The sequence below is a fragment of the Apteryx rowi genome, unplaced genomic scaffold (genome assembly GCF_003343035.1).
Source record: "Apteryx rowi isolate R43461 unplaced genomic scaffold, aptRow1 scaffold_261, whole genome shotgun sequence".
Taxonomy (NCBI): Eukaryota; Metazoa; Chordata; class Aves; order Apterygiformes; family Apterygidae; genus Apteryx; species Apteryx rowi.
Genome location: NW_020448986.1, coordinates 811,549 through 834,962, shown reverse-complemented (window position 1 = coordinate 834,962; position 23,414 = coordinate 811,549). Strand labels below are relative to the sequence as shown.

The 23,414-nt window shown below is 37.5% G+C and overlaps 1 protein-coding gene across 1 annotated transcript in view; it reads left to right on the top strand.

The window, feature by feature from the left end:
- Nucleotides 1-23,414, top strand: part of MAGI2 (membrane associated guanylate kinase, WW and PDZ domain containing 2) — a 307,050-nt gene that overhangs the window by 203,114 nt on the left and 80,522 nt on the right. The window contains exons 11-12 of the mRNA XM_026067739.1: nt 6,173-6,204; nt 12,094-12,283. Coding sequence (XP_025923524.1) covers nt 6,173-6,204; nt 12,094-12,283 — 222 coding nt within the window. The remainder of the gene's footprint in view (nt 1-6,172; nt 6,205-12,093; nt 12,284-23,414) is intronic.

The following is a 23,414-nucleotide window of genomic DNA, read 5'->3' as shown; positions in this document are numbered from 1 at the left end:
CAGAAAAATACTCCTGACCTTTTCAAGATGTCAGTAGTACTTACAACCTGCAGTGGGCAGGCTTCTGAGATCTCTTTTTCCAGTCTCCATGTGTTAGTGCCTAATCATGAAGACTTTAGCTAACTGGGTTAGCGTTTACCGAAAGTATGTACATTACACATTACACATTACACCACAGTAAGGAAAATAACTGTTTATCCAGTACTGCTTACAATTGCAAACCATAAACCTGGATATAAACCTAAGGATTTGCACTTTTAGTAGGATCTTTTGTAATAAAAGACAAGAGGCAGGAGTCTTTCTATTCTACAAGATTTCTTTTTGTATTTCAGGTCAAGTTGTCCCAGTAAAATCTTTTCTGAATTGTACTATAGCAGCATTTTCCTATTCTCAGGCATGGCTATCGTTCAGAAAACATGGTTTGCTATGACCTTCAGGGTCAACAAGGAAATAAAACAGTACTGTGTAACACTCTTCTGATAATAGATTCCAGAAAAGAGAAGGAAGTTCTTATAAAAGTTAAAAGTATCACTCAATGAGACATGCTAAAAGTGTTTAATACCAAACTTTGTCTGTGGACAAAAATCTGTTCTGTTGACCACATAAAAAGCTACTTGTTCCAAAAATATATTTCTCATTTCCAGAAACTGTTTTTTTATTATTTTTCCTACCTCTACTACATTTAAGCATCAAAAAAACTGTCACTGAGGATGCTGAATTTGCCCCTGTGCTATTTTAGCTGTGGTCCAGAAATTCTCTGCTTCACATCTAGATTAATTGGAAGGAGATGATATCTAGTAATTTTTAAAAAAAAATCATAAATGGTTTTAAATCTCTCACAGATAAGCAATTCAGAGAGCTGTAGGAGCCAAGCCAAATAAATAGCTGCATGTCCATTAAAATGTAAATTAACTCATTACTATGCCTGCTTCTGACCTTTTCTGATGGCTGTATTCTTGCTAACAAAGACTCTTTGCTATTCATGAAAGCGAAATCCTACTGGTAGCTAGAGATCCTCTGTTGTATTTTGGAGGAAATTATAGACACAGGTGACCAGTTAGGGCCCTAGCTTGAACATCAAGTACTTCTACCATTCATGACTTTGAATAGCTCATCCTTTTTCTAATTATTTATGAAAATCTGAATATTATTGAAAAATTGCTACTGGAGAAGGCTAGGTCAGTGGAATTTCATGAGCAGCAGAAAAAGTGTTCCTAAATATAAAAAAAAGAATATTGATTCAGTATCTGATCTCACAGTCAATTAAGTTTTTGTATCAGTTCTATAGACCGCACTGAGATGAGATCAGTTTTAATTTTCCAAGGTATTCCTCTGCCTCCACATCATCTCTGATAACCTTCACAATCTTGCACTTTATGCTACCCATCAAGAAATGTGAAAGTTTGAGGAAAATAAATATAGAATTGGACTCATGATCATCTAAATCATCTGGAGAAGAGAATAGCTGCAGAAGGCACTACCACGATTGGGTCTAAGAACTCCACTGACCTGGTGGACTCTACCTGCTCTCTCCCTTACACCTTCATAAAGTGATTCTCCATGGGCAGGAAATGTGTTGGTAGTTCTTCAGAGTCAATTTTCACGGGTGCAATAAGCCAAAGAGAGTGAAAAACAGCACTGATTTGGATTAGCACTGTGATAGCCCTGTCTCACTTGTGCTGAGTTCAGGAGCAATGGAGTAGTGGAGCATAAAGCAAAATGCCACCACAAGCAACTGTTGAGGATCACTCTGTATCACTGAGAGTCACTTTCAGGCAAAACTGATTAATAACATCTGGGCATATATAAATATCCCTAAAGGGGACAGATGTATTTCTTGGTTTTGTTAATCTGAACCTGCATTTGATATAACTGATGGCTGCCACCAACCTTCATCTCAGCACAGCACAGTGTTACATCAGTTACTTGCCTTGCCATGCTGGTGTCTAGCCACAAGTGAAGCTGGCTGTAACCGTACATAACGTTGTGGGCCCAGTCAAACATGATGCCGCATTCGTCTCACCCCCATGTGGGCCATGTTGATTTTGGACCACTACATGGGGTGCTATCCCAGCCAAAGACCGAACGGATCCTCCACGGCATGGCTCTGTCACTCTGGAGGACGACTGACGACAGGACTAGCTAACTATGCTTGAAGAGCTAGAGCTCCCAGTCTGCTTACACCTACTCTTAATTCCAAGGTAAATCACTTCATTGTTGTTGTTAGAGTGAGAGCTTCATACTTAAAGCTGTTTGAAAAGGAAGGACCTTTGGAAAAATATTGTGTGGGTAATGATAGATTTTATTAGAAAGTGAATTAGTAAATACTATTCCCCACACATCATCTTATATTTTAAATATGGCATGATCATTTCAAACTTCTTATCAACTGCTTTTGTTCATAGTAATTATTATTTCCATCTATTTTAACTCATTGTCTCCTTTTAGATTTTGTTTGCTACAATGTATAAATTAATTAAATTTGCTCATTCTCCTTGACTGGGTTTGTTTTCCTGAAAAGGAGAAGATATCTGAAGAATAATTGAATGAATATTTTATCCTTGTTCTACTTACACAAGACACCATTTTTTTCTCACAGAAGTATTTTTAAAATTTTAGCTGGAGGATAGTTTGCTTCTTGATGAATGAACCAAATGCAGATTGAATTCTGTGTACCTAATTCAAACTTGCCTAGCATAGATCAACAAAATGTAAATATATAGAAGGAGGAGCCAGATGTCACATGAATGGTAAGAAATTATTCCCTGCATCCTGCTGCCTGTGTACACAGCGAGTCTGAGCTCTCAGAGGTGTTGTACTCTCCCCCTCCCATTTGAAGTTAATGGGGGCTTGGCACCTCTGGAGTGGGGGCCCAGTGTAGCAGCTAATAAACATCTCAGGGATCCCAGTAAGAGAAAGAAAAAGCACAGAAAAAAAATCTACTGAGACAGAATATTTATGGCTTTTCGAGAAAGGAAAACTTTTGCTGAAGTAAAGTGTTGTCACATGGACTTGGAAAAGATGCCCGTGGAGTCAGTTAATGCTCTGGGAGTGCTCATCAACCATCTGTTCATTTACTGCTAAGTGTCTGTGGGAGAAAGGTCTGCATGGTGCTTGGGACAGCTTGGCTCAGGAAATATATGTGCAGCAAGGCTTTTATATCACAGAAAAAAAACAAGAAGCCCAGCAAACGCTAATAGACAAAACACTTGCTGTATCATCAGAGAGACAAGTGATGCGCGGGAAGATGACGTACCCTGAACATTGCTTTGTATAAAAAGGTCTTATCTTTGACACCGTTAAGTTTCTCCCTGCAGCATTATTACATGTAGTCACTTGCAGAAATTACAAGCGTTCCTGGGCTTCAGTTTAATTATATATACGCGTCTTCCCCCAAAGACAAACATGATTAAAGGTTTTGTGATGTGGGAACACCTACATTAGTTGCTTGTGACTTTACAGTGTCTTTAGAACTTTTCCAAGAATCAATACTAAATAGTGAGGAAATTGCTTTCTGTAGTGGCTGGAAAAGAATAATGGAAATGTAAATTCAGCCAGAAAACACATACACAGCAGCAGACTAATAACCAAAGGGTGATTTCCGTTGTTATTGACATTATGTATTATGCCAAATTCAGGATTTTTACTGCAAAAAAGAAACAAATCAGGGTGCTATCTTGCAAATGCTATAAATTCTATCTGAGAAGCTGCTTTTAGCAAACCAAACTTTTAACAATAAATACAGGCAGCAATGTAAGGTATGTGAAATCTGTAAGCATATTTTATGACAAAACCTTAAATTTGTATATAAAAAGAAATGCCTAAAATGTGTGTGATTTGATTTGTTTTTTGTTATAGGATATCTTCATCAAAAAGGAGAAGTACAATAGACTGAAGCTGGAATTTGTCTTGGTCTGAAAAAAGAAAAAAAAAAGAATTTTTTTTTCCAAAGAGAGTTTAATTCAAAATCTGTTTTCTGTTACTGGTGTTCTGTAGTGAACTTACAACATAGAAAATGTCACAGCTCAGATTTCCAGGGTGCTGGTGGAAAGCTCATTTTGAAAGGTGGTAAATATGGTAAAAAACAGTCAAAAATTATTTTTTTTTAACACTGCTTTATGAGAAAACGCACTCCAATTTTTAAAAAGCATATGGCTGTTACTATACATTAGCTTAATTTTTTTAAATGAAACAATAAAACTTCTATAAAAATGGTGGCCACCAGCTGCTGTGCCTTAGAACAGTTTAAGTGGTCAACCTTTAAAAAAATTATTATATGCTCAAAACTAGCTTTGGAGAAGCATCTCAGGCTACATATTTTGTTTTGATGTGGTTACACATTACATTACACTGTAGGTGGTGACCATAGTATTTCCCTGCTAGCATCTGTCTTGGTGGTGTTTGCTCTTTGATAGAAGTCAGTAATCTTGCTCTCCTTTCCAACGACTAATTCAGACATGTGCTACTGCCTGTAGCAGCAGTGTTAATAAAGGTTTATTTAAAATGAATAGAAAGCAGTGGGACTCCACAGCTTGCCCTGGGAAGCTATTACAAATAGGGATGGCTGTCGGGCAAGTGTGTGAGCAGAAAGCCACTAGTGGGAGAAATAGGCCTTCATTAAGTATTTTTAGATGGTTCTACTTGAGAAGATGGCTTTTATAATTTCAGATTTCAAAAATGTATGTGTCACTGTGGGGGGGGGTGTTTAATATTTTTATATATTTTTTTATATATATATATATGTATATTTTTAGCTACTTAGGTTTTTATAGAAGATTCCACAAGAAGTTGGACACTAGGGGTTTGGAAGTCTGGCGGGGAGAAGTGGAAATTTGGAAGTGGGATGGGAGGTAATAAGAGCTTATCCAGCACTGGTGCCTGATGTGAGTTGATAAGAAGGTCAAGCAATATTAGCACAGTACTAGTACTCTACAGAAACTGAAAGCTGTACTCCAGAATCTATCCTATCCAGAATCACTTTTCATGATATACTTTTTGTTTAAAAGCACTATCAGCTTATACATCAGAGTTGCAAAGCGGTCAGTGTTTCTTTGCAGAAGACTCGAGTGCTTTTTCACTCCAAGATATTTAGAGTCAAAATGAATCAGATATCATGGCAGAAAAAAAATAACCTCTTAATCACAGAATTCTAAGAACCTTAAATACTGTGTTCAGATATAATTCCTGTTGTGATTTATCTGTAGAAAGATACTTTCCCTAGTGCTCTCATGATTTTATTTATTTTTCTCATATTTCTGAAAACAGACAATTCCATCTGAACATGAGGAAATACTTTTTCACTGTGAGGGTGACAGAGCACTGGAGACTGGAACAGAGCACTGAAACAGGTTGCCCAGAGAGGCTGTGGAGTCTCCTTCTCTGGAGATATTCAAAAGCCATCTGGACATGGTCCTGTGCAACGTGCTCTAGGTGACCCTGCTTGAGCAGGGGGGTTGGACTAGATGATCTCCAGAGGTGCCTTCCAACCTCAGCGATTCTGTGATTCTGTGATTCTGTGATTCTGTGATTCTTTGCTCACCTTAGAAAAAGAAATAGTTAAGTTGGTATTATGCTTAATTCTTTTTTTTTTTTTTTTTTAATGAAAGAGCAGCCTTCCTCTTGGAGGTCTCAATTTAAGACCCATTTTTGTTTCTACAAAATGAACTCTGTCATTAGCTTTTAATCTTACTTTGGTAAAACAGTTTTTTTACTATTAAGCAGTTATTTTGCTCCAGGCTTTCTTTCTAAAAATTCTCTTGGATTACTAGGTTTGCGAGGGATATTTTGAATTGCTTTTTCTTAAAGTTACTACTGTATTCGATACAACAATAATAGGTCATTTGGTATCTTATCCAATGTCCACTAAGGCAACTTTTTTTAGTCCTTTAGTTTAGTTCTTTTAATTTCAACCTAAACCCATGCTGTTTGTAAAGAAAGGCAACGATCTCAATAATTCCACTTGCATATATATATATATTTGCGTATATATATTTGCATTTTTTTCTTAGAAATTCTACGTCGTGGGTTGTATTTTCACCCCTTGTGTGTATAGAATTTTCATATATGTCAATGTATCTTCAGACTTGAATGAGGACGGAAACACAGACTTCTCTAAGCCTCCACCTTTTATGCATCATAAAAAGCTGCTAACGTTATTTTTTGTTTATTTCAGGTTTCTTTTCTCCATGGAAAACTCCAAAGCCTGTAAGTTCCCTTTCAAAATTATACTCATTGAGTTCATACGATGACTAGCATTCAAAGCAAATTTCTGTAGACCTTCATCTAACCCAGCTGTTCCCAGCTAGTGAGACACCTCTCAGCAGTGCCCCAATGCTAGGTGAGACACAGCAACAGGGGTGGCCACACTAATAAGCTCTGCAGACCTGTTAAGTTGCGCTCTGTGCCCATGCTGCTGGGATCTACAGTGGTGTGCAGTGCCAGTGGTGGCCTGGAGAAGGGAACAACCAGGCTGTTAAAATGAGTGGCAAGGACCAAAAAGGCAGTGGCTCAAAAATGAGGAGTGATAAACAAGCAGTCTGGAGGAGAAGGCATCAGAAAACCACAACGGTGAGGCCAATCTAGTTGGGAAATACCAATTTCTTCTCCTTGCAATGGATAACATAAACTTTTTCTGTTTTACAACTGGATCGAGCTTAACATCTTGAAAGTGATCATTATTCGTTCTTACATTAGCAGATCCAGAGTTGGAAATAGTCCCACTTCAAGTGGGAGGGACAGAGGTCCCTTCCAGCCAACCTTTCTGCTGTTCTATGATTCTGACATTTAACCTCAAGATATTAACTAACTCATGTCCTGTTTTAAAAGCATTTATTTCCATGAAAAATGTTTTATCAGATACATTTCATTAACATAGTAGCATGCTTAAACCTTCAAAAGCTAGAAAAGTGACAGTATCCTGCAAATGATTACCTGATGAATATCAGTTATTATAAGTAAACACCGATTCAATGTTAGAATTTTAGTTGGTCTTGAAGATATGTGGAAATCTTCATCATAATTACTATTTTGAGGATATTGGCTTGGATAAAAATACCTTCTGGGGTTAGTCTTTGTGCAATGAAGTTGTGGTGAAATTATGAAGACTGTAAGCAATAACTGTATTTGTCGGTGCCATATTAAGTCATTTTTTAAAGTTGTGACAATACTCCCAGTGTAAAAAGAAGTTGTAAGACATAATTTTTGGCTCTCTTTTTTTACTTTTAATATGGCTTGTCTATTTAGATTGTAAAGCCCTTAGGGTAGTGCCTATCTCTCATGTGAGGTATGTAGAGGAGAAGAGGGTCCTGACTCTGCCTGGAGGTTTCTAAAAGCAATTGGAATAACAATAGCAGTATTTCTTAACGGATCTATAGCTTTACAATTTTCATTTTGGGGCTTTTTTATGCTGGACAACTTCACATCCTTTCATATTAGATCATCAATTATTAGGCATATTTAATGGATGCAACAATAATTTTTGTAGCCTGTGAAATACAAATAGTAGTTAATTAAGCAGTTGATACAATTCCATTAGATTGCACTGGTTTTGGTGTAAAATGCTAAAGGATGGATGCAATATGTTGGCATAAATACTGTGACATAAGTTTGTTTATTGATCAAAATAGCAGAACATCTGTAGGCTTCTGTGCAAATAAATCTATCAATTAAGGGCTACCCTCTTCTCACCAGTTCAAGGTTCCTGTCTGGTTGGGAAATTCAACTTTTACCCTCTGTTAAAAGTTAATGCATTTATTTTGCAATGAGGAAATAGAGAACTTGAAACTTACTTGTTAAAGATCCAAATCCAAAGATCTCCCACTGTCAGTGTTCATCTTTTTTATGTACATATCAGCTGTATATATATCAGCATGTTCTTAATGATTTTCCATAGTGTTTTGATATATAAACATCTAGTTCATAATCAGGTAGCACTTGCCAATAATCAGAATCTAGAGGAACAACTGTTCTGAATGACACAGTTCTTCATACCATAGTCTAAGGACTTTAAGCAAACCAGTGCTCACAGAATAAGGTAACACCACAGTGCGTTGATACTGTACCTGCATGCAGGCTAACCACACACAACTAGACTATTATTTGGGGGGTCTGAGTGGTCTCAACATGACAGTGGACAAATGATGAACCAGGTTAAGTTAGTGTGCATTCCTCTGTCAGTCAGTCCTTTATTTAGAGAAATAATGAGACATACATTTCTAGTGCTCTTGATGGGAATAAAAGATTGAAACTGGGTGCCATCAACACACTACCAGCAGCCTGTCTGAAGTGGTAAGGCCAGCACCAGGAGGTGTAACAAGCCTTCCTAACACCACAGCACTGCATGTGCATGACAGGAAAGAAACACTGCTGATGGCCCAAAACCAGATTCCCTTTCTGCTTGGGTGAGTACTGGAAGGCACCGCCACTGCCCCTTGCCTCACTGGCCACGTAGGGGAGAAGCATCCACCGTTCTCCTTTAGAGCAAAAAGGGGACCGTGTTGACTGGAAGACAAGAAGAGAGGAGCTCCTCTCCATGAGGGAGAAGCTCAGGGGTGGAGCACTCTGCGTCTTGGTGTGCTCAGCATCCCCTACTAATCTGGGCTTCCAGAAACTTCATGTGATTTCTACATATATAGTGTACATATGTAGAAATATATATATTATATTTATATATTATATAATTAATATAATATAATCAGTGCAAACTGAGCTTGAGCAATGCTACCAAACCTTCTTTACCCAACTTAGATTTGATGCACTTCACTCAATATCATTCTTACTGATTTCCAGGAGTGTCTTTGTCTCTGACCTAGCATTATGGTACCTTACGTTCCAAAACATTGCATAAAAATTTAACTAATTGGTATGGGTTTGGGAGATATATTTCCCCTTTGTTTATGTAACTTTATGTTAACAGTATTCCCCACAGGTTATGCTCAGTTTCTAACTTCACACTTAGAGATTTAGAGCTAACCAGCATGCAAGAGTTAGACATATTGTACCCAGCAGGGCTTGAGCAATTGGTCTCCAGTTTCTTGTCCTTCTGCGAGGAAGGACAAGAATTTTCCCTTCTCTTTTCAAAACCTTCTTTAAATGGTTTAATTTTATTCAGTTTCACATTTTGAAAGAGGTAAGCATTCTATTTCTCTGCTACTCTCCAAGAAATTAGGAAACATATTTGCTTCTAGATAGATAGGGCCCCACTTGTCTTTCTGCTTTATACTGTTAAGGTAGATAGTTTGGTTTTACTGACTTCTGTTCTTTTTTAGAATCCTCACTGAAGGCAAAACCTAAACTTAATTCTGCAGTGATCATTATTTTCCCTGATCATAAGGAACTTGTATTGACCCCAGTTCTCCTTTCCTGCTTAGACATAGTGGTCGTATTCAGGTTTGTTTCTGGAACCCTTTGAATTTACGCATTCATGGTGCAATGATTTACCATATGTATATACACCTGAGGTAATTCCTTTAGAGCTAGAAGCACTACCAGAAATATTATTGAGATTTTCATGTGGCTTGCCACATAGGCTAATTTATCCAACACAGTTGAGAAATTTACCTTGCTGTAAAGGGTATTTAGGCTAGTTCATTGAGAGCTCAGGTATCTCCACAGGGCACTTTATTGTCCAGGATATACATACTCATAGTGTCCTCTTCTATCACATCCTAGTAGCTATTTCCTATACCTGACACATTATATATGTGACTTTCTTGAACAACGCTGGCCAGAGTTGAATACGCTATTCCAGATCCTCATCATTAACACTTCACAACATTAATACCTCCTTTTCTCAACTTAGATCTCCTACCTGATCCATACTGTTGGCTCAGAGTCGTCCTGTGATTGACTGAGACACCCAGATCTTTCTTTTCTTCATTGTTTCTAATGAACCAGCCATACTCACAGCAAGAATCCTGAAAATTAGCATAGCTTGAAGTATAACACTACTCTGTGTAAAGTAGACAACAACTAGCTAATGGCCAATATCCAGATTTTGTTTATCTTGAAGTATGAAGCTAACAGTCTCGGATTATTTGGGTCATGCAGAGTGATAGTTACTGGACATGTTCACCAGAAGGACTCTAAAACAGCTGTATTCCACACATACTTGGGGTGAAAAGGCATGCTGCTGCTAATCATCAGAATACAAAGCAAAGCCTACCTGCTGAGCTAAACACATTCGGAAATGGAGGAAGTAAAGACAAAGGATAATCACAGAATTTGTAGAGCAAATTTGCTGTAAACCTGCAGTCATCTTTGATAAAGCACTGCTGATACAACACTAGAATTACGTGGTGTTGCATTAGATTTCAGTTTCTGAGAGTAATTTTTTATGGAATTAACTGATTATTGGATTAAGTTAGAGTGTCAGAGTCCAGTATTCTCTGACCAGGTTCTTTTAATATTCCACACATGGACAGTGTAATATTTAATATAAAAGTTTACTTTGAAGGTATTTAAGGGTAACATGGGATTTTTGATTTAGCAGAGTAATACAGCAATATACTGAAATCACAATACAAGTGTATACACTCAGCAAAATATAGCAATTGCAATATACAGTTCAATCACAATACCAGTGTGATTTCCATTACTGGTCTCTATAATATGCTCACCGTCACAACATTGGGCCTCCTGTTGCCAGGAAGGAATACATGGGTTGAAGCCAGCTCAATCCCGTTGCTCTCTTCGAAATTTTTTTGTTAGTTGTTCAGGTTTTATACTCTATGCTGGGCTGAGCCACATATACACTTCCCCCATGCTGATCTGGCTAACTCAGGGAGACGTTCACATTTTGATAAACTCAGGAAGAAACATTTACAGCAGTTGATCCAGCTGCTTATCTAAAACAAAGGTCACCCTCTGGTCCCCTTTGTGTTGAGATAAAGTCAGTTCTCTGTGCAACAGCTGTGGTTCACATCCTGCATTATTCCTGAGCTTCATGGGCACCTTGCCCTTGCCCATCTCCTCTGAGCCTCTTCCACTGTAGGGGTTTGTTGGTTGGTCACATAGAGAACACACAGGTCTGGAGGCTTTCCAACCATTTGCTTTAGGAGGGGTCAGAGGATAAAACAAATATTCATTTCCTGGAATAAATATTTGTGTTTTGTTTAACTTAGCCTCTTCAAATGCATTTGCTAATGCAATGAATATTTGTAGCCAACTCCTTTGGAAAGAAAAATGCAGATCCCCAAGTCTTCTTTTACCTACATAGTGTATCATACTATCTTCCCTCTGGATTGATGTGAGACCAGTAAAGATGGTCTTGGAGGAGACATGGATTGAGGTGGCTTTGGTGCATAGACAATACATTGCTGTGTACTTCTTGCTTCTCTAAATGGTCTGGAAGAGTTGAAAAGCTTATCTCCTGTGCTTGGGTGTTTGGTTGGATGACCATGATGTAATATTTGACATAAGAAAGAAACCATAAGAAGTGAAAAAGACTATATCAATAAAGAGATTAATGCCCACTTTCTCTCACTATGTTCTGCATTTTATCATTTAACATTTGATTATCATTGGATGCTCAAGTAGCTGCTGTAATAATTTTCTCTTTGTTTTCTTTTTCTTCAATAGATGTTGTAAACTTTGTTTGCAGTTACAGAAATCTATGTACTTCTCCCTTTGCAGATAGCTATTGTCATGCATTCTCATAAGATAGAGCTACACAGTCTATATACGCTTTTTTGTTATCAGTATTTCAGTTTATGTATTTTGATGAATCTGATAATATATCTTCATAGTCACACAGATTTTGCCTTTAGCAGAATATCTTCCAAAAACTCAGAGCATTCTGTAAGAGATATTCAACATGATTCAGGTATTATGCTGGGTCCTAAACCACATGGGATCATATTATATGAGAAATATCATATCTTCTCATGACAAACAAGTTAATAAGTAAATTTAACCAAGTAATTTTAAAAGCAACACAACACACACACCTTTCATCTCAAATGACAGCAGAAGGATTTGATAATTTTTACAAAATATGTATTTGCCTTTAACTGAAATCGCTGTCTTTGGTGTGATTGCAGTAGTCATAGTTTTTTGCAAAACTTCATCTTTATTCTCTGTATGTTTTTATTCCAGATGATGGAAAGATGGGAGAATCAAGGCAGCCCTCAAACAAGTTTGTCTGCTCCAGCTATACCACAGAATATTCCCTATCCACCCACCCTTCACAGGAGTTCATTTCCTGATTCAACAGAGGCCTTTGATCCACGAAAACCTGACCCGTATGAGCTGTATGAGAAATCAAGAGCTATTTATGAAAGTAGGCGTAAGTGAAAGCCCTGTTCACCCTGCTGAGCATTTAATATTTTAAGCTTTTGCCTATGAATGTGTCACAGCAGACATAATTTTCCATAATTATCTTTTGTAATTTAAAGCAAGCCAACTATGAACCCAGTTAATATAGGCATTATAAATTATTCAAAATTCCACTCTTAATACATTTTCCTAGATCTTGCCTAGATTTTAAAGTCTGTCTTTCACAGTTTTGTTTCCTGATATTACCCCCTCCTCATTTTGACTCTTAAATCCCTAGTGAAGAACAGTAAATGTGGCAATATATTTTGCTGTGCTGTTCTTTTTCACAGTCAACAAGAGGATATGAATTTAATATGAAATTGTTCCACTTACTCTCACTTTAAAGTGAGGTTTATAAAAGAAACTCTAGATTTGTTTGGTTTTATAAAAAGTACTTTGACATTGTCCTTAGTGATTAAAAAAAAAAAACTATACTACTAGCAAGTACTATTTGAAGAGCTATACAAAACAATACTGGGCTTTCAGGACTCCACTCTTAATTTTATTTTTCATGTTTTTAAGGAGTATACCACATATTTTCCTTAGCAAGGGTAAAATGGATCAAACTCATTTACTCCTTACTATAGTGAACATTTTAGCTAAAAGTGTTGTGTTTTAAATCATCCAGAGTTTCATGCTTACTGAGATCAGAATTTCAAAATAGTTTATTTTTTATTAAGAGCTTTTTCGTAGTGGTTATTGTTTGCACATACCACCTTTCATTTCATTTTATAAATTTCTTTATTCTATAAGTCAAATTACTTCATAAATTAGACAAAAAATATTTCCCTACTGCTAATTCTGATTAGCCCTCTAATTCTTCTATTAGCCTCTCTATGTCAATTAGACATAGAGATAAACCTAAACTTCCATGATCTAGAAGGGACACTTTTCTCCAGTTTGCACAGGTATCATCTGAATGTGTTATTGTCCCAAACCTTGAGTCAGTGCAGCTATTCCTTAGTGCCTTAGTCATTATGCTTTAGTTGCAGCAGCGGCACCTCCTGTTTGGCTTTGGGATTCCCTGGCCCTGGCATGTTGGCCACGCTGAAGAAACACCAGGGTTCATTTTGCATCATCTGATGGTCTCTAAATTGCATCTCAGATTCCTCTGTTCTTTGTCACTGTGGCCAATGCCACCATCTTCTGTCACCCTGGTCCATGTAGTGGAACTCCTTTTTGACAGCTCCTGCCCATCTGAGCCATTCTCCTCCCCGTTCCTCCAGGATTTTCAGATTACCTCTGCTAAGGTCATTTTTCCCACAGCCCACCTTGCCACATTAGCTCTCTTTCCTGATGGTCTACCAGCCACCTTTTGCAATTAATCCAGTTCATGTCTTCAGAGCCTTTCATGTTTCTCCCTTTCCAGCCACTGATGATACCAATAAGCATTCGCTCCACTTCAGCAATGGCTCGCCCTAGACTGCTGACTCTATTTCTCTCAAAAAACATTTTCTTCCACATTAATCTCTCCATACGGAACACTTCTCTGGACTAATCCATACAGCTATGTTCAAATACATTTTCCATACAATGCATTATGCTGTGCCACTTAGGAAAAAAAGAAAACGAACAAATAAGATGTATAGGCAGTATAGTTTGATTGATATAGATCTATTGCATGTTATGAAAAAAGTGGGCCCGAAAAACATGCAGTGGAGCAGTGAATTGGTAAAAATGCATAGAAAATCCTAATCTGATCATATCCATCTCTGTCACTTCCTAGATATGCTATTCTCTGCAATCATGGCCCTTAAGAGAGCCGCAATAACCCCAGAGTATTCTGGGGAAGAATTCTCCTTGCAAAGGTGTGATAGAAAATATCAGCTGACTTGTGCAGGATCTCTGCCATCCCTGATATCTGGGACATATCAGAGTACACAAGTAGTACTACACTCCTGTGTAGTCCAGTATTTTCAAACCTTTCCTTACACAGCACAACACAGCAATGTAATTTTGAGGTGTACCTTCAAGAGATTCAGTAAAGACTCTTACCTTTAAACTCACTTTTCATAGTCCAAACCTTTCTTCCTTTTTTTCTTTAATAGATGGCTGAAATTAAGTTCCCAAGTTTATATTTCAGTACTTAAATAACTTGCTGAGGTTTTTCAGCAATACCAAGTATCTTATTCCCCCTAAATAGGGACCTGAGAATTTACATTCAACCTCCCTTAAAAGCACCTGATCTTCAATTACAAACTTATTTAAGGTGGGAACTGAACCTGCCAGTGTATTTAGGAACACCACATAGCTCATGCTGGCTGCTATTTTAATACAATAAATATTATATACTAATGCAGTATTTTTCTCTGCTCCAGAAATTATTCTTGATTGAACAAGGTTCCCCAAACAATGTTTTTACATAATGTACTAGCAAAGACAATCATTTCTGAAACTTTGAAACTCTTTGAAATGTGGATCAGGATACAGTGTGGAACAGGCCAAAAAGCTTTGAAAGAATTAGGACTAGATTTGAGTAGAGTCTCCCTTCTTTCCCCTTCTTTCTCCTCCTCTTTCTCTTGTTCTTACTCTTACGCTTGCTCTTACTCTTACTCTTACTTTTTCTCTATTTTGTGTATTAATGGCTAGAATGATGAATACATAAAAAGATTTTCCAGAGCTGAAATTTTCCAAAGTGCTGTCTTCTGGGACTATAAAGAGAAGTTAAAGGAAAAGGAAACCATCCTGTAATTATCAATATTTTTTTATCTAATTCAGCATCTCTGCTGAAAGCACGCTTGACTTCATGTACTGCTTTAAGGAAAGGGAAGCCCTTTGCAAATAGTTGCTTCCCATATGGGTAGTTTCTATAATAAGTGAAGTATTTTAGCAAAACTCTGCACTTTCCATTCAGCAGAGGCAGAAGAATCTTTTGTGGTTAAAGCCACCAAGACAAGAATGGAAAAGTGCAGATTACAGACATTCTACATTGAAACGGATACCTTAAAAAGACAATTAAGAAATAGTTTTATATATGGTATGACGTCTTCTTTGATCTTGACCCCCAATATGAAAAGTTCCATATTTCTAGAATTTCCCTAAATAGTAACGGAAGCAAACAGGCTGAATTCATGTTTGCCTTTTGTATGACTGTGGGAATATAGATCTGATGTCAAGTACAAAGATTGTCATGCCAAAAGAAGATATACTACACCAGAAAGGAACCTTCCATTCACTAAAAGAATTAAGTGATTCATTATTACTTATAGGTGCTTTCTACAAGTTTTCTGGTTACTTTCTTGATCAACATGTACTCCAGTCCTTTACTGATAATAATCTACTGTATTCAGTAGCATATGCTAGGCCAGGGAAAGAGCTCAAAATTTATAGGTTAGAATTATGCTAAAACGTGTGTTTAAATGTTTTAATTACATGCAAGTTTTGTCCAAGAGGCAACTCGAAATTGTACACAGATCTCTACCTAGCCAAACTAAGAACTAAAAATCATGGACCCTCCTAGGCCCAAAGCAAGAAAATGAGGGATGAAAAGCAAAATTACAGTAACCATTCGTCCCAGATTTCCAGCAATGTCCTGATGTTCCAGCTAATCCTGAAAGCTTTAATCCATTCTGACACTGTTATCCTGCAAATGTTTTCTCTAAGCCTTGATTACATCCACAGTTCCCAGCCAGATCTCTTCTGCATTCGTTCGCATCCCTTGGTCGTAAATAACTGTCACCAAACACCGCTGTTCTCTCTGACACTTTTGTTTCATGGATGCCATCAGCACACATTTTAGCAAATTGAATTCATCAAGCCTTTAATTGCTTCTTTTCTCCACATACCACTAACATTACCCAAAGTGAGAGAAACAAGCAGGAAACCTATTAGTGAGTCAAGAAATTGCCATCTAAATTGGGTATATGGGAGGGAGAGTTTTAAAATAACACAAACTTCTTTTCCCACCATATGGCTGTGTCAGGTTAGTTATCTTCACTACAGACATACTCTTAAAGTGTACAGAAAAAGTTCAGCTACTTTGTTTTTTTTTTGGGGGGGGGGGTTAAGTACTTCTTATCACAGAGCAAATTTGCCTTATCTCCTGGCAAGACCTGAAAAAAAAAAGAGTTCATCTTCTAAAGATAAGGCAAAGAAGTGAACAATCCTGACCTGGAAACACTCAAAGAGAAAAGAGATAGTGTTAGTTTGTTTCTCTCACAGTCAGACTTTGTTATTAAACAGTTCATTTTAGTACTGCTGTAGCTCTGAATTTCTACAGACCCTTTCATCAGAGGATGGCATGGCAGCCAGTGCTCACAAGGGCTTTATCAAAGCCTCCTGCTCCCCTGGCAAGGAGGTGAGTACGTTGTGACATACAACGTAGTTGTGTGAGGAGCACGAGTTCAGTGACATGACTGGAAGCAGAGCCAGCAAAATGATCAGGACCCTGATTCACAAGCTTTTGCTCTAGCCGCTGGATATACTCATTCCTAACTAAAGATAGCAAGAGAGAGGCTCCAAGCATGAAGTCACCACAAAAGAGGATCTTTTTTATGCTACAGAAAAGTTTTTCCACCTTAGGCATATGAAGAACCTGCATGACCCTGCATGATAGGGAGATTTCAATTTTAATGACTGTATACGAATTACTAAGGATTACTGCTTAGGCACTGAAGACAGACAGTTTTTCAGAAGCAATTCTACCAGTACAGCTTTGAGACAAATCAAATGATGCATTGGTACAAAAGTGGTGTGCAACAGGGCTTTGTAAGCCATAGCTCCCTGCAGACTTGTTGTCACGTGCTGTCACCTGTCAGCTCTTACCTGTTAGATGTCACTTGCTAGAGTTGTCACCTGTCAGCTGCTATCAATAGCTCCAAATGGCCAAAAAATAGCGGAAAGTGTGCTTTAAAAATCTCACAATTTCCAACGACTAGTGGAAGAATATCGTATCATCCAAAATATCTACCTGAATTTTAAAAGAAGGGACATTGTTTTCTTCTTTCTTTCTTTTTCCTTTCTGCAACTAGGTATCTCCTTCCGTCTGCCTTTTCATTTTTTTGTTTGTTTGTTTTTTACTTACTTCCCCCCAGTAAAGAGAACTTACCCATCTTTCTGCTGTAATTTTTTTTGGCACACTCAGAAATGGATGAGAAAACCTGCTCAAATAACTGTTTGGGTTTTTTTTTTCCTTTTTCCCCTCCAATTATAAATTTTAGTTGTCTTAAAGGCATACACTTTCTCCATATGAAAACACTTAAGAGTGTAAGTGACAGTGTGACTCTGTTGATAGCCATGGAAGTTAGGTATAGGAGCCAGCATATAGTACAGAGGATCAGGAATCTCATGTGAATGAAAAAAATTATAGAAGTCATTATGCAGCAGTTGTTGTAGCGGTAACTGGAGCTCCAAAAGTTGTCATTGACAGAACTCGTTCTCTTGAATTTAGCATTTCTGCTTTAATAAGTTCTCCTTATCCTCTTTTACTTATATTTTATACTGAACACTGCTCATTGTGAATACACAGCTTATAACAAACTTTGCTCAGAACCTGTGTAGACAGACATCAATCAAGCGTGGCACATAAATCTGTTGGGAATCATAATGCTATAATATTTCTTTTATTATAAAATGTATAATAGAAATTCTGTTTTATTTTCCTCTGAAGAAAACCGTAAAATAAAATGTTTCTTTACAGTGATTAGGATATATTTATCATTCCTCCCCATGTCCTTCAGTCACTGCGGTAGTCCAAGACCAGTGATGTGACACAGAAATGCCAGTAGGAAGAATGAGATAAACTAGTGATAAGCTCTTATTAAAAGTGAAATCTGGACAACTACAGTTCCACCTTTTACTAGAAAGACAAAGATTCCTGTTTTCAAAATCTCCTGTGTTGCTTTTTCTCCTGACCATGGCATCATGAATTTTCTCAGTTCTTTTCAGACCCGTTAGCTGTAGTATGCACTGTAATTTTTTATGCTGCCAAATAGTTAGACAAATTGGAAAAGAACCAAAAAACAAAGTCCACCAGCAGCTGTGAAACATGTACATAGCATATGTATTAGCATAATGCATTATTAGCCTTCACAAAATAAGGGCATTTTCTTATGCAGCCTTATGAATAACTTTCTCTGGGGGACAGACAAGCATTTTAATACATATTCACAGGGTGCATTTCCACTGAAATATCACTACAGGTATTCAGTTCAAATGTGACTTAAAATATCAGCAGTGGGGAAGATTTATCAGACAGCATTATACTGAGGAGCCATTGGCATAGGCCACAGCTAACCAGAATTTTCTAGTCAATGCTTGCTGGCTGAAGGCTTACACAGTTGCACTCTTAAAATTTGAAGGAAATTTTTCACATAATTGTTACTGCAATTTTTTCAATCAGTATTTTCCTGAAAAAATTTTGCTTCTAACAATTTTTCTCATCTTTGCTCATCTCTAGTCTAAACAATTTTCACATTATATTTACGGTATTTTAAAAAGATATATATATACACACACACACATGTGTGTATATTTAGTTAAAAAATATTAAATATAACATATAGTACTATTAAAGTGTTATTTATATAGTATTCTTAAGTATTATAGCCTAGTGTTCTTTTCTTTTCTATATGGACCAAGGGTTTGGGACTATGAGCCCAGAAAATGAAGCACTAGTTTCAAACGTTCCCTGCACTCAGTTTGCTCTTGACCTTTCTGTTCACCAGTTCCTCATCCCTTATATCACTGAGACATATCTACCTTCAGTTAGTAAACATGAGGGTACTGGGAAATTGCTAATTATTATATATTACCTTCAAACTAGTCCTTGACCTGGTGTATGAGCAACTGAGTTGTAGGAAGGTAATTTCTCTGTACAATACAGGTTGTTGTTTTCTTTTCATTTTTTGCTACCCCAAACAACAGTGTAGAAAAGGTCTAAGAATTTATGTTACTAAATAAAATTAAACCTTTTCCATTAATAGATAATAAATATCGAGAGAAGAGGACAATTTAATAGACCAATGTCAAATAATTTTGTATTTTTCATCACTGAAGAAACAGTTACTTGCCATGACAAAATGGTTTTGTTAGTTATAAGAAGTGACAGTGAAACCAAAAGCATTTTAAAATGAAATTATAAGAATATCATCATCACGGTACAGTGGATGTAAAGTGATTTTGATTACTGGATTGCAAAGTAGGTCTTAAACAGCCTATGCTAATATGAAGTGTCAGTTTTACAATTAGTGGCAGTATTAAAGATGCAGTAATCCTTTCTCTTAAACAATTTACACTTTATTAAAAGGTACACAGGTAGATTTTCATCTGATTGATAGGGTGTACTCAAGAAGTCAAAGTAATAATTTAAGTAAGAAAACTGACATGTTAGCACTGGGGTCACAGATTATCATCTCCAGCTGAGCTGCGTGAGACCAGTGGGAACTGCATAGCACATGTGGTGATTCAAACTGCTCCTCATCTGCAGGTTTGGAAAGGACGTTGCAACATGATTATATTTATTCCATTTATTTGGAAAACACTTATTAATCTAAAGCATGGATAGGACTGAGATGTTGCAATATTTGCTAGTTCTAGTTTTATGCTGTGTATTTAGCTTTCAACAAATTCTGATCCAGAAAATACTGCAATACGGGCAAGAAATATTAGCATCCCTATCTTTCATCAGCATAATTCTTCCTCCACAGGACACCAGTCTCCTAGTTCTCCAGAGCTCATTGAGTAGTACCCATAGTGAAGATTTATTTCAATTATAGCTATATACTAATAGCAGCCCTAAAGTAGGCTTCTCAGTTTGACTTTCTGGGTTCCTGTTTCTAGCACAGGTTAGCTGAACTGAAAAATTTAGTTCAACTTTACCAAGTACTTTGTTAGTCATTCAAGTTCTACTTTGTAATTATTTCATTCCTGTTTCACATTAAAAGACTACAGTAACTCATATAGTAGGGCAATGCAGCCACATAAGTTCAACTAAAAATGGTTTACATGGAGAATACACAAAAATGCCATTATGTCAGCATTTTAAAGAAAACATACTTGAGGAGCTTTGCTATACCCATTCTCTTTCCCAGTCCTACAGAGACTAATGGGAATGCAGTCCTTTACCACCAGCCACCATCCAGGCCAGAATCATACAGCTTCAGCACAAAGCAATCTGATCTGAGCTAAAGGAGTCGTCATTACTGGGTTGAGTAGTACAAAGACAATGAACATAGCTAATGTGCTTTCATATTCTGTCTTGGCTCTGCCTAGCAGACTCAAGGAGGGCACAATCCAACAGAAGAGCCAGGCAGTCTGCTTCCATTCATCAGCCCTGTTATGATAGATGGTAGGATTATAACACGTCAGCTTGTCCCTGTCCCTTTGGTTGATCAATCAGTAGTTTTACTCTGCTAATGCATCTACCATGATCTTGACTTTTGTCATCCTAGCTCTCTCTGAGTCAAAGATATCCTGGGGCAATGGCATTCCTCTTCACCAAATCTGTAGGATGTACTCAGATCAACAGGAAAAATTTCTGCATTCCTTCTCCCCAGTTGTTTAGGATCACAACTTCGTGTTCCTAAGCTCATGAAGATATCATAATACCCAGTCTAGATTTAAGCCTACACACTTATATTGATAAAGCAGTAATCACCACACTAGTCAATCTCTGTTCGCTAGGATTCTCTCATTCACATTTTCTCCCTAAACTTTTTTCTTTGGAAAACATATTAACCGGAGTCTGCTAGATTAAAGACAAGCTTTTTTTTTCTCAAAGGCTCTAGTGAGCAAAGCTAAACCACTCCCATTCTATTTACTCATGGGAATCTTTAGCACATGAGAACTTTTCATGAACAAATAGGCCTGAAAGAAGGCCTGAAAGAAGTATAATCTCTCCTATGTGGGTTTTTTCCTTGCTTTTCAACAGTGGGAGAACACTTCAACACTTGTGGATTTTTCAGGATGTTCTTCCCAAGGGGCACATTTCCTCTTCCATTTCATATTCTCTAAACTTCCACTTTTTTAGTACACTTAGCATCAAAAGATATTATTTTTTATCTGCCACACTGAGGTATTATTGACTAAAAAGATGAGAAGGGTATCTTCATTAACTGTACTCTCAGATGTTCTTATCTAGTTACCTGTGTTTACTGAAACTGCTGCAGACTAGTTTAAACTCCATTTCTACTTGCATATTTTGCATCTTAAGTTCAGAGGCACTTTGTAGAGGTTTCTGTTAAGCAAAAGAGGCATTAGCCAGTTCTTGTCCCTTTATTTTGTTAATGATCACAGGCGTTTTTACTGGGATGCAGGTGATGATCTGACACACACACTCAGGTGCAATCCAATGAATGCTAGGATACTTCTTATGTACAGTTCCCTAAAAGAATTTGGATCTGACAGCATTCTTAAAAATAAATAAATATAACTAAAACAAGGCTTTTTAACTAGTAGCCAGAAGGAAGACTGGTAAATGTGAGTTTCCCCTGAGAGATCAGGTAGAAGAATGGATGTCTATACATTTTATTCATGTGAAAATCTTTGAATAGAAGCACTGCCACTGTGTGAGACTGTCCTATTCTTCCCCTAAAAAAAATAAGAATTCATGATATAGCTGAGCTCATGACTTGTAGTTAGTCATAAGGAAAGAAGATATTATGGCTGCTCTGTTCCTTGCCTCTGAGTGTCTAGACATTCCTAGAAATTTCACTCCATATTACAATGTTTAGAAATAAGACCCAAGAAGCCCTGTAATGATATCTCACAGAGGGATCTCAGAGTCCAAAACCTTGTCATTATTTCCAGTTATAACAGCTGGTCCAATAAAAGATACTACAAATCTTCCTTCCTCTAGATATAAGACTTTAGCAAATTAGCGACTTTGTTTTCTCATCCTGTGAACAGATGGATAACAGGAATGTAGGCTATTTGGTTCAGAAGTAACCAACTATAAAGAGGATGGAAACAACCTATGAATAAACCACTCAATATGAAGAAAGGGAACTAGGATTTAACAGACCCAGAAACCAACTTTTCATCCTATTCATTGTGAATTCTCTCCTTACTTAGAAATTATAGAGATGGGTATCTCACTGGTGATTGGTATAATAGTCACTGTCTAAATATCCCTTTATTTTACCAAATTTATTGAGAGAATTGGTCTTGCTTAGCATAAAAAAGAAATGTCTAGAAGAAATCTTCAAATAAAAAAGATTGGTACAGAGAGAGGAGAAATAAACAATTTTCCTTGTCCACGTAGTCAAGAAGTAACGGGATAAAAATGCAGCAAGGTGGATTAGATGAGGATTAAAAGAGCCTCTCTGAATGTAAGGATAGTTAATAAGCATTGATAGAGATTTCCTAGGGAGCTTGTAGAGCCTCAGTCACTGGAAATTTTGAAGAACAGGTTAGGCTAGCTGGATCCAACAGGCAGCAGACAGGCTGGATCTGGTCTTTTACCGAGTACAGCAGGAAATGTCTGTACCAGCATCACAGTTCAGAGCTTCCTCTTGCACTACCATGTAAGCAAAGTGCCACCAATGAAGCAGGACCTGGAGGTGCTGCTGCTGCCATAGTGCCTCCCAAATGAGCCTCATCCCCCCGTCATCCTCCCAAATACACCCTCTCTATGCAACAGCAGGGAGGCCTCTGCATCGAGCACACACTCAGCACAACTTCGGCTGGTGCTGTTCGAGGCAGAGGGGAGGAAAAGGCCCACTTACATAGGAGGGAAGTCATCAAGATTTAGGGTGCCGCTGGAGGTCCCAACTGCCTGGATCTGCGTCCTGAAGCTACCCAGGCTAGATCACCTAGATCCAGTCAGACTCCTTGCAGAAATGTTTCGAGGTCTGCCTCAGCCTGCACAGATGATTAGCTACAGTTTGTGAATCATCAGTCTATTAAGATGATGTCAATGAGAATCGCAAAAGGGAAACAAGAGGAAAAAATTCAGACAATAAAGATGCCTTTTTAGCACTTTCTTGAGATTTATTATTAAGAAACACTCATTCTTCTCACTACTACTGTACTTTTACATGAGTCATACATCCAGGATGAAGAAAGGGAGGACACAGAAGAGGTTCTTCCCATACTAGTGAATCCCCTCCCCAGCCTCCTCCTCATCTCCATGAAAAATTCATTTCCTTATATTTTGTATAGAT